This window comes from Acanthisitta chloris, unplaced genomic scaffold (assembly GCF_000695815.1).
Source record: "Acanthisitta chloris isolate BGI_N310 unplaced genomic scaffold, ASM69581v1 scaffold18031, whole genome shotgun sequence".
NCBI lineage: Eukaryota > Metazoa > Chordata > Aves > Passeriformes > Acanthisittidae > Acanthisitta > Acanthisitta chloris.
The window spans coordinates 26,762-39,262 of NW_008655622.1; the positions used below are offsets into that span (position 1 = coordinate 26,762).

The following is a 12,501-nucleotide window of genomic DNA, read 5'->3' on the forward strand; positions in this document are numbered from 1 at the left end:
TTGATGAGGCCTCTCAATCACATTTCCCTTTTTAAGACAGAGGTTAAATAGCATTTGCTGCAAACTTCAGGTGAGATGTCTGTACAGTGCCCAGAATGCTTAATATTGGAGAGCTTGTGAGGGTTAATTGCTTGTTGGGATACCTATGCATACCTATGGCCCCAAGTCAGTGTTCAGGATTAAGTCTTTATGTTGGTGTTAGGCTGCATAATGTTTTAGCCAGGCAAAGAAAGATGCCCTCAGGACTGGACTTTTGCCTACTAGCTTTAGCCAGATTTATACCATCTGTCATTGTATTCCTCTGTATGTTGCAATTGTTCCATGAGAAAGGAGCAGTTGTGTTACCAGCACAATGCAATACTACTGGGTTTAGCTACTACAGGTTAGGGTAACCATTGTATCCCATAGCCCTTCTGTTTGTGTAATCTGTTTCAATTATCACAGAATAACGATTCTGACTTGCTGAATTTGTTACTCACTGCAGTGCCAGATTATTTACTAAAAAAAAAGATTTATACCTGCTAAATCATTCATCTTTGTATTGCTTTGCAGTTGTTTGTCCCAAACTAGGTGCAACGTTTTGCAGCTCAAAGAGAGCTGCTTTGCACTTCTTTCAGACTTTGCCTTCCATGTAGCAAGATCTTCTGAAAATCAGTTTTGTTGCTCATAATGCTCATGCTCCAATTCTGCTTGGTATAATTTGCACATTTAATGAATATATACAGTATTCCATCATTAGTGAAAATACTGCTTAGTTAACTTAATTTCTCTCTTCATCAAGCCTGGTGAATATTTGAGTGTGTGATACAAAATGGAATAGGAGAATCTGCAAGAGACCCACCCCAGATCCTATAGCCAGGCATCTACTGTTCTTTTGTGATATATAGAGTCAAGTTCCTCTGAAAAGAAAGGGTTTGAAAGAAGATGAGTACCTCACAGGTGACTGCTGTGCCTGCTGCAGACTAAATGTTGTAGGTCAGTGTATTTTCCATTAATTAAGGATGTGCCTTCAGTTCTTTTAAGAGTGCAAGTACCTAATTCAACCAGAGGTTGCAGTGTTTTCAGTATCATCCTGAGAAAGCCTGTGAGGCTGGAGAGGAAACTTGCAAACTGATAGTGTAGGTGATCCACTCTTCAGCATGTTTTCAGTCATTTCATAGGTACATGAGTTACATGTTGTGATGTGAAGCCCCTAACTTGGATGTTTTGAACTGTGCTGTGCAGGGACTCAGTCCTTCTGTGACTCTGGTCCTACTGTCTTAGGCCAGATTTTCTTACCCACCAACTTGCTCAGTGCATGGGCTAGGAGATGCTCAGTATCTGTTCTCTTTATAGTTTTTCAGCATGAACATACCGTGTCCTTTAGCCAGGATACCAAAAGTCTGGAAAAGAGCCAAGAAAATTTTAAGCTGGAGTTAACTTCCTAGTAGATGGTTACAGACATCGTTTCCTTGGATGGAGACCCTAAAGAAAAGATTTGACAAATTTAGGGGATAAATCTAGGCGAGATCTCATGGAGATCTATTAAAATCTTATGGATCTTTGATTCCACAATTGCTGCATAGCAGATTCACATATGATGGTTCTTAATGCTTTAGACAGAAATAGTTATCATGTTTAGTACTTTTAAATCAATAAATAATAAGACTGGATATAAAAGGATTGTTTGGTTAAAATTACTTAGCATAACTCATAATTTGTATAGTAATGAGCCTTTAGCTTTTTCAGGAAGCTGTGCTTATGATTCTGCTCACATTTATATTTGTTCTATATTCGTTTAACTCTGATGGTTTCAGAGAAGCTATTCTAGATTCACAGGTGCCCAGATTTGTTCATTGATTATAGAGGAAGAAATGTTCAGCATTGCAATTGAGTAAATGGAGAGATGTTGGAGTGGGGAAGAAGAGAACGAACTGTCATAATCAACCATGAGAACTGAGAATCTTACATTTCTTTTCCTATCAAAATGAGTACATTTGGGTACATGATAATATAATATGAGTAGAAAAATTACCTTAAGATTTCCAGGAACAGAAATTAGGACCTTAGTCATAAAAATAAATTATGCCTTTTGTAACTCCAAATATCATATACCTGCAAGTTGAACAGAAAAACTGTCCTTTGGAGCCCTTCCTCTCTTAACTAATAGGATTGATATTCATCATCAAGAACTTGTGGGTTAAAATAAAATACAAATCCATTATATAGTCAGACCTGCAGGTTGGCTAGCTGAATATATTCTGGATAATACAAAATAGGGAGAAAAAGCTCCAGTAGTGAATATCTGTTCTGAAAAAAAAAAAGGAAGAAATTTGCAAAGGGGAATCACTTAAAGTAAAGTGACCCATGATTACTTTGTGATTTCTTTTTTTTTTTTGGGCATGAAATTCAGATTAAATGAAACTGGACAGGTTTCTTCTAGAAGCTTTAGCAGAGGGGTGGTGCAGGGGTGTTGCCTGCCTTTCATGCATGCAGCAAGACTTTTCCATATCAATCTCGTGTGCTTCTTATCATACCAGAGTGTGTTCTTAATATAGCATAATTGTTACTGTTATTCTTAGCATCTCTGAAAAATAATTAAACACTACTGTTCTATTGTTCTGAGGTTCTCCCTGTTTTAAAAAGAGCTTTGAAGGTCTGATGTAATTTGCTGAATTACTGTGTAGTTGTCATATTTCTGTAGTGAAGTGTAGATAGTGAAGTGCAGAGCACTGTACTAAGTTACTTATTCCGTACTGTATTTTGAGAAGCTCATCAAAGCCAGCTGCTAGCAGCTTTGTTCCAACACCATTATTGCTTTGCAGACTGATGTTCCTCAGGGAGTGATACGGGTGCAAGCGCCTCATCTTTCGAAAGTTTCCATGGCAATACAGCTGACAGAAGAACTGAAAGCCGGTGATATAGTAGCCAGGTTTCTCAGCCAGAAAAGGTACAAACATGTTTTTGTTTTGTTATAATTTCAGAAGTGTCTTTTCATATATTATATCAAGAAAAAACTTTTAAAATACTTGAAGTCCAGGTCAGTTCATGAACTTCTGGGCTGAACTTAGCCATCAAAATACACGCTTGAGGAATTAACTGTTCTAAGGTCATTAAAACTCATGAAGCCTTCAGAAATATGAGTGCTGTTAGTAAAAAAATTAATTGCTGTTTCATCTCATGGGGCAGGAATAGTCTTGTAATTTTCTGGGGACAAGACAGAAAGGAAATCCAAGAAAGTAAGTCTAGTAAATAAAGGAATGAGGAGAAAAGAAAATATTTTGTGAAAGAATATGTTTATATATAGCAACGGTATAAAAATATTTTACACACGTTCATCATATGTAACTACTCATGCTAAAGCAATGATATGGTAAACCAGTTGAGATTAAGAAGCTGCTTATTCTAAATGCTGTTTTTAGAGGTTTGCACTTTTGTCAGAAAGTTATTTTCTGGCTGTGCCTTAGCATACATTATTACAATTAAGCAGTGAGAATAATAGAATCCCTTGGTAATATGGGGACTTTATTCTTCCACTGTCTGTTTTTTGCTTCTTTTAGTTGCAGTACAATTAAAACCAGCAAGAATGTAGTTTCTCACGCTCAACCATAAGGCTTTTTCTGAAATATGGGGTGTTTGAGGGGAATACTTATTTTTGCAGCAGCAGTGAAGGAAAAATCGGAGGGTAAATATCAGGCTACTTGCTAATAACAATGAAATTCTTTTCTAAACCCTGCAGTTTCTTCACATTTATTTTATTTTACCTTTCTATAGTATATTGTTCACTTGTAGGACTATTCATTTGCACTAGCATGCAAGGGTATTCTTGGTCACTTACTGTATCAGTAAGCATACAAAGGGTTTGTGACAGGTACACTGCTGATCTTAATTAGCATACTTTGACCCAGACTCATCTAAGTGGCTGATCTACAAGCTCTTTTGCAATACAGTAATTCATTGTGTTTTCTTCCTTACAGTGGAAACGTCCAAACACTCAAGAAAGAAGAGGTCTTTCTTTATGAAATAGGAGGAAATATTGGTAAGAATGGCTTATGAACAACTTCTTTTGCTAGAATAGGATTCCTTGGCTCATTGTCCATGGGCTTCACCGTAGTTGCATTTTTATTCATGTCCCTAGTTCTCCCTGACAGTGAGGCAGACAGTTAACCTTATGGAGAAGGCAGCAGAGATGTTGGTGTGATCATTACATTAGTGCTATCTTATTACCTGTCCCAGAGGAAGATGGCAGCTGTAACACATGTTCCTGATATGTACATACAGTGAAGACGCACAGAAAGGTTGGATAGAAAGGTGCTTGAAGTTCATCTTATTCATCTCTTTGTATTGAGGCATAATAAGTGAACTTTACAGTCCTTCATGCTCTGCATTTGAGAGCTGCTTGCAGGCTCCTTTGGCGGAAAGAAATGCTCAACCAGAAAGATGACCTAGTGATTAAATTTTCCAACAGTTAGTCTTTCCTGCTCTGTCTGTTCCAGACCCTCTTGATTAAAGCAAATAGCAGATCAGCAAGGTTAATGCCAAGGATAATTTTGAACACAGTTCTGAAATTTTCTCTGATGAATGCAAAAGTATTTTTGCATTAGGAATCAGTTTCTAATCATAGTATTTTTCATATGCTCAGGAGAAAAAAAAGAGAGAAGTAGAAAACAGTAGTGGATTGGACTTACATTTACTGTTTTTCTTGTTAACTGTGACCTGTTAAACTTTATTTGAAGTTATAAAATTCCAAGTAGCAATTCTGTAATCTGCAAGTTTAAATCATGTATGTAAATTGCTACTTCTAGCATTTTTCCTTTTTACCTAATCACTATTATAAACCAAAATTTGTGTGTCTAAAGCAAAAGAATTAATTAAAAGTAGCACTTCCCTATGTTTCCTATGACAGATATGTTTTAGTGTTTTTTAATAAGTCTGATGGCTAAAAAAGAAGTTACTAAAATAGCTGGATGTAAGATTAATGTATTGCACTTTCTCTTGCATATCCAGTGCATACATTTCCTATGCCTGCTAAAGCAGGTTGTGATCCCAGATGTAAGACTTTTTCAAAGAAGGGGAGTATCTCTTTTATTGTACAAAGGTATAATCATTGTAGAAAAAAGGTTTCATAACAGAATTCCAGCAAAACAAGAACAATCTACTCTTATTTTAAATGTGTGACAGAAATTGTATTTCTCTTAGAGAAAATATATGGCTAGTTGCAGATTTGTTTTATTTTGTTATGAAATAGGTTAGAAAGCTTAGATGTTTTCTCTGTTTGACCTAGTTAATACTCTCAGTTGACATAAGAGAAACTCCCTGACTTTAACCTGCTGTACAGGTTTAAATAAACCAACCAGCTGTACTGACCTTTGCCATTTGTCTCTCTTTGCCCAGTGTGACTAACCCCTGTAGAAGGAACCCAAAAAGCAATGAGCTTGTGATGCACTCATATCCTTACACTTGTGCTCGTAATCATAACATGCACAGTGCTGTCTGGTAGCAGATGGAGCCATTGAAATCTCCAGATCATTTCTGAGTATTCAGTACACTATAGGGCTTCAGGGCACTGAACAGGACTTCTGCCACTGCTTTGTGACTGGGACTGGCTGGATAGGGACATGGCAAAGCACTGTCCCTGTGCTTGCAGTGCCTGAACATATTGCACTGTGTGGAGGAGCATGCCTAGTTCAGCAGCATGGGCAGTGCAGGTCACATAAATTGGGATTAAAATCCTAGAGGGAGCAGATGGAGGCTGAGCCTGGTTGAGCAGGGAGTCTTGCTGCCTTGTCTGTTCTGTGCAGGGAGTCCAAAGAGCTGTCAGACAAACTCAGCTGCAGCGTTGCACCTCTGCTTGCCTATGGAGAGCAGCTGTTTAAGAGAAGCAGGATAGGAAGTAACGTCTTCTTAGCAAGGACAAACCTTGCACAAATTTAGCATTTAAAAAGGGAAAATTTTAGTAGGAATTTTAATGGGCTTCTATGCAAATCTGGACCTAGTGTTTGGATATAACCATGAGATGACCAGGTCATTGCTCCTTTTTTCCTAAACTTTGGCAGAGGGGAGCTCCTGTCTGTGTGAAAGATGTGACCTACAATGTGCCACAGAGGTGGCACAGCCTGTACTCTTCTTCCTTCTTCCTCTCGTCCTTCTTCTTCCTCAAGGCAGATGGGAAGGATAAGAGCACTTTTAGCTTTTAGGTGCGTTGTCCTTTGTTTAATACCACAGAGATCTTGAAAACCTAAATGGAATAAAACAGTGACAGGAACTTTGAAAGTTTGTTAAGACCTGCCCCAGAGGTAGGGTAACTGAGGTACTGTGGTTCTTATAATAGATCCCTTGAGGCAAAGTGAAACAACATTGAATGACGAGTGTATGTATACATATACATATATACAGTAGATTTATTTTAGAGCAATTTGGTTGGAAAGGAGGTATGTAGCCATTTTGCTCATTATCTATAGAAATATAGCAATATAAAAGTATAAAAATCACATAAGAAAATACATAGGGAAAAGAATGGATAAGAGTAGATAGTGGAGAGGAAAGATATCACTACCTGTGGATCCAGCAGTGAGACTTGATTGTTGCAGTTTGGATGTCCATCCATTGAAGTGATGGTCACAGTCTTGATCCATCGGGGGTGGGAGAAGCCCACACAACATAAAGTTCAGTGGTTTAACATACGTTCAGGTTCAGGTGGGAATGCCCAGGTACCTCCCCGAGGGGGGTAGAGTTTTACAGTGATGCAACACTGTGGCTCATGCACAGTCCTTCTCTGGTAGAAGGCCCCAGAAATGAGTCTGGGGGCGTTTGGGGGGTCTTTGATGATTTATGACCCCTTCTAGGACATGACTGCTTTTTCTTATGCCAGTTGTGCCTTATCAGAAGGGATGAATACCTTCAGGTCTACATGTGAATGTCCCGATATGTTCGAGGGGGGGGGGAGTTTTACATCTGAGTCAGTTGTGTAAGGGAGGAAATTGGCATGATAAAAAGCATTATCACACCTCACAGGATCTGCATCTTATCACCCTTTTCCTTTATCTGACTCAAAACCAGCTTGTTGCAAAACAAAGGTCCGTTTGTCGTGGTCATCCTCCGTTGATGGGTGCACATCCCCTCTGCACCTGGGCTGTTCTTATGCAGATCAGAAGTTTCACCACCACACACCCAAAAACTCTCCTTCTCTGACCCCAGCAAAGCACCTGCTGCTTTTGCAAATGGCCAATTGTTTGAGTCATTAACCTTTAACATTTCAGTCGCTCACACTGGTGTAACCACATCTCTCTTTTATTTCTAGGAGAACGCTGCCTTGATGATGATACCTACATGAAGGACCTATACCAGCTCAATCCAAATGCTGAATGGGTTATAAAACCCAAGCAGAGCTAAACTCACAACTAAAGGCAAAAAACCAACCTGTGGACTCCCCTTGTAAGGCTGAATGTTTCAAAAGGATATTGTGTCCTTTCAACATTCAACCATTATGTCCAGTCAAAAAGAAAAAAAAGTGATAGAAACCCATCAGTGATGACCAGTAAATTTTCTGTTTTACTTGCAGTAAAATTTTGGAGATAGCACAGTTTTCCCAGTTATATTTGGAATGAGCATAAATACCTTAAATATTTCAATGGCACTAATCTACCTCCCATCTGGTAGGTCTTGTTTCAGAAGAATTTATTTTTCAAACAGATGTTTAACCTCTTTATATTAGAGATCTGCAATCTGTTTGTGTAGAATTGTGTTCATATAGGTCTTTACAGTGCTAGTACAATAGAGAACCAAATCCTGATCAGCATTTCTGAATGGTACAGTATTAAAAATACCTAAACTCAGTTACATGAATTTCCCAAATAAGTGTGAATTTCACAGGTAAAAAACTGCAATGCAATGTATTTTCTCATTGGAAGTCCTAATTTAAAGTTTGATGAAAACTATTTAAAAACAACTGTGAAAATGCTTTCTATGTAGCTTTTTTGCTAGATCTTTTACAGAATTTTATTCTTTTTCCAGTTGATTGTACTCGTGATTATTTAAAAAAAAAGAAAAAGAAAAAGGACCATGTGCCAAGATGAGTCATTTTTAAAGCTCACCACTCTTGGCATTGTCCTTTCTGACATATTATCATGCACTAGAAAGACCTTCAGGTTTTTCTGTCAGGGATATGCAGCCTTGTTACATGCACTGGTTTCAGGATTTTTGGACATCTGATAGTTTGAATTTTGTGAACTGCCAAAACTTTTCAATTACTAGCACATAAAAATCTTTCAGGGATAATAAAATAACTGTGGAGAGAAACTGTAGTCTAAATTTCATAGGTAGCAAACCACTAAACTTTGCACTCAAAACCAGTGTAAGAGTCTACTGTGGAGTTCACATAGGCTTTTTGGATATTACCTACCATCAGCTTTATGTCTGCTCTATCCTGGACGAGGCTAGAAATCAAGTTCTGATTTCCCTGATGCTGAGAGATGCTGTCTAAACCACTTCAAAAATTAATAGTCCAATGGAGAACTATTGCAAATCCATTTCTTTGCAGGGAAGTACTGAAAGCTCCCTGTGGAATTCACTGATAATGTATTATAGAGTGACCTGAGTTGTTGAAGCACAAAGAGCTGTGGCCTGGAGCTCCAGAGCCCCAGTCCCACAGCAACACTTTGGGGTCACTAGCTTGTGTACCACTTTACAATTTATTTGTAAACTAGCTCAGCTGTGCTGAAGTGCTTACACCTGTGTGCTGACTACCTGAAATAACTACTGTGAAATTATAGCCTTGGAATGAAATTCTTTCAATGCACACACAGAATTATATTGACCTCACAGGGAATATTCTACATACAATCAAGGACTGAATTACTTTTCTTTTTTTTACATGATGAAAGGTGATTAAAGGAATAAAGGGCCTTTCTGCTGAGCTTTGGCTATGGGCCCTGACTGTTGACAAAGTAACCACTGGAACTCTCCCTGTTATATACAAGCAGTGAAACAGAACTCTGAAAGGTCATAGAAAAATTAGATATCTGCTGGTTAGTTATTCATAGCATATGAACAATTTTGGGGGGGTGAGTATTTATTGTTTTTTGAAGTCAAAGGCTGTCTTTATATGGAAAGGAGACACTGACTGATTCTGAAAAGCAGGATGAGTAAAATAGGAAATAGTTCTAATGTGACTGTGCTGCCCTCAATGCTCCATCCAGCTGGGTACACCTATGTGATATAGCACTGGGCCACTATGGGCAAATCCTCTAAGACAAATCATTTTTGTCAATAGAACAAACCACACTCCCTGTTCTTCAAATGTAGGGAGTAGAGTAGAAAACCAGTAAAATGCTTAGGTGAATATTTATGAATCCAGTGTAATAAATATAATGGTTTTTTTGCTATGTAATACAAAATTGTGTGTTTTCATAATACATTAGAGTTCTGTAAAAGATTACTTGTTACTGAAATTCTAGATGTTGCTTTAATCAGGAGCAAAGTGCAGATGATAGGAATGGCTGTACAGTTTCAGTATAAAATTGCAAGCACCCTATGGCTATGATCTCTTAAATAACTTTGTTTCTGGTTTAGTGCCATTATCTTTTTTTTAATTAAAAAAAAGCTCTTTTATAATTAAATGTTTTTTTCTGACTTCTTTTCTCATTTGAATTCTTGTATTTGTATGTCAAACATACCCAATTGACACTAAGTGATGATTATTTTTTAATTTCACACTTTACATTTCTGTAGGTAGCTTGTAGTTTGTGTATGAGAAGAGACATTGAGTTAGAGTCTTGCAATGTGAGTGCCTACTGGAAAAGGAAATAACTGACTTGAAGTTTAGAACTTTGTTGCAATCACAGTACACCTTAGCTAAATCCATAATACAACACCTACTGTGTGTGTGTGTGTGTGTGTGTGTGTGTGTGAAAGATCAGCAGCCTTCCCAGCGTTTATCGAGAATAGTGGCTCTTAATTCCTTATCATTAAAAATTAAATAAGGGCACAAGGGGGAAGTCCAAATGCATTCAGGTAAGCTAGTAAGAATATTTTATAATTAAAAAGAAAATGCTGCATGGGTTGCTTATTTGGGGCAATTTGGCAGCCCATCATTGTTTGACTGCTGACTTGGGAAACATAGACACAGGGGTTTTTTTTTATCCAGCTGACAGGTTAATGATTTGCACAGTAAGTGTGGGAGAGAGCAGCAGGGATGGGGGTAGGGCAAGAGTGGGGAAGCAAGCAGCAGCCCCTCTTACCACTACCTGGATGTTGTGGGACATGTAAAGATGGTTTTCTGCTCAAAAATCATCTTCTGATGTATATTGGGGGAGGGAGGGTTAGGAGGGGAAAAGTCTGCAATGCTTGTACGGGATGTAGACCTCTTTCTCTCACTGCCTGTCCTCTTCAAAGACTGCAGAGTTTGCACTCATTTTGCATAGCCTCCTGTATTTCCCCACCTTGTGTGAAGTGTGTGCACCATCCCTGGATATCCATGGGTTCCAGGAAGAAAGGTGCCATCCCAACCACCTGCCCCGTGTGAGCAGCAGCGAGGCAGGCAGCAGCATGGCAGGTTTATCTCACGTTGCAAGCCAACCAGCAGAGTCTGTGAGCTGTACCACTGAGGTTTCAAGAAGGCAGTAGAGAGCAGGAAGATGAATGGGTCTGGGTGTGTTGGAAACATTGTCTGAGTTCCCGTTGGGCCTATCAGTATGCAGTGGCATGACCGAGATGAATTCAAGGGTAAGGAGATGCATTTTTATGCAGTGAGCACTAACAAAGAAGGAAATGTTTGAGAAAAGCCTCCTTGAAACATTTTCCAGCCCATTATTTCTTTGTCAGACATTCTTCTTAAAAGCAATGGAACTGTCCAATAAAATACACTGTTTTCCTAAGTATTAAGATAAATTGCAGCAGCAACCTACCTTGGCAAAAGATTGCTAAATGAACTATTTCCTCTGTATCACACTTAAATACATCTTAGGATTAGCCCTCTATTGTGCCTCTTTTTTTAAAAGGTTGCAGCCACTTAAAAAGTGTAAAATGTGTATGTGCTAATCTTACAGCAATGTTTATAGTAATAATAATAATTTTTTATGTAGAGCAATGCTTTAAAGATCTTCAGACCACTGTTTGTGTTTGCCCACAGACCACATCTGAGGCAGGTAAGTACTTATCATCCCCATTTAACAGATGGGAAAAGCATTCATAAATGGCTGGCCTGCAGCTAAAAGAGGTGAAATCAATCTGATTTGTACAAACCAAATATAATCTTCCAAAAAAAATTGTTTTAAAAATCTGCTGTATTGCCAATAACAGCAATCAGCAATTATGAATATGACTTCAGGGGACTCTTTTAATAAATACAATGCTGTAATTTTTAGCCTGGTTTCTAAAGGAAATGTGTCTGGGGTAATCTTGCTGCCAGTGTGTGTCTTCCCCTAATTACTTTTGAGTCTGTTGGCAGACTTCACTCATTTTTGGCAAACGGAGTGGGAGGGAGGGAATGTCTCAAAAAATAATTAAGCTTCTATGAGCTTCATAAAACTAGGTAGTACAAGTCGTTGGTTCAAAGGCAAGATGACAGCATAAGCTCCACTTTTATTTACACACCAGAACAGAAGCAGGAAAGAGACCATACACACACACTGACCATGGAGTAAGGCTGTGCTTGGAGCTCACAGCCAGCCAGTGGGAATTGGCATCAGGAGTTTGGAGGCCCAGGAAAATGCTTGTGTTGCCTTCTGAATCTTCTTTGCTGACACGATTGTTGCTGAAGCTGCAGTCGTTCTCCTGGGCTGGTTTTTGTGGTGCAGCTTCTTTGCAGCTTCTGGTTAGTACACCCCCCTCCCCTCCCTATGGACTGGGCAACTAACTGAGCAGCTTCCCATCTGGCAGCTGGTGGCATTGATGCAGGTGAGGAGGTGGGTAGCAGTACCTCTCTTCTCTCTGCTCGTAGGGTGGTTGGGAATTATCTTCATCCTGGAGAATAATTAGATCCGGAACTGGACAGTATCAAAGGACAGCCTTCACATGCAGGTTTTAAACTGTTGTGGAAATACAACTTGCCATTCAGATCCTCTGTTCTGAATCATATAGTGATGGTGGTGATGGTGGTTCAAAAGCCCTTCAGATATCACCACTCCCTGATGGTCCCTTTTGGGATGACTGAAAGGATCCTTCATTCTCCCTGTGGCACTGTAACTAATGCTCATTTGCATCGAGAGCCGCAGCCTCTGTTTTACCTGCTAAATGAGCTTTGCCCTCTGTTACCTTTTACGTCTCCATAATGCAGTTACTCCTGAAAACGGACCGGCTCTGTTCCCACGAGCAGCCCGCGCACATGCTGTGTTGGTAGATCAGCTCCCGCAGGTCAGGCAGTTCAGGCTTCTTACCCGTGGGATTCCCTGTGTCTCAGAGCGGTGAAACTGCCGCCAGGTTATTAGGTGAACGTGTGTTTGCTGCCGTTCGGGGAGAGGCGGAGGGTCAGTCCTTGTTCGCGGGCAGCCTCGGGGTGAGAACTCCCGGGTCGCTGCCGCGGGA

At 39.4% G+C, this 12,501-nt stretch overlaps 1 protein-coding gene across 1 annotated transcript in view; it reads left to right on the plus strand.

The window, feature by feature from the left end:
* ARHGAP18 (Rho GTPase activating protein 18) overlaps window positions 1-7,371 on the plus strand; it is a gene marked incomplete at its 5' end in the record, with an annotated part of 31,267 nt that extends 23,896 nt beyond the window's left edge. Inside the window, 3 exons of the mRNA XM_009083990.1 lie at window positions 2,805-2,929; window positions 3,957-4,018; window positions 7,280-7,371. Coding sequence (XP_009082238.1) covers window positions 2,805-2,929; window positions 3,957-4,018; window positions 7,280-7,371 — 279 coding nt within the window. The remainder of the gene's footprint in view (window positions 1-2,804; window positions 2,930-3,956; window positions 4,019-7,279) is intronic.
* Window positions 7,372-12,501: the final 5,130 nt, after the last annotated feature.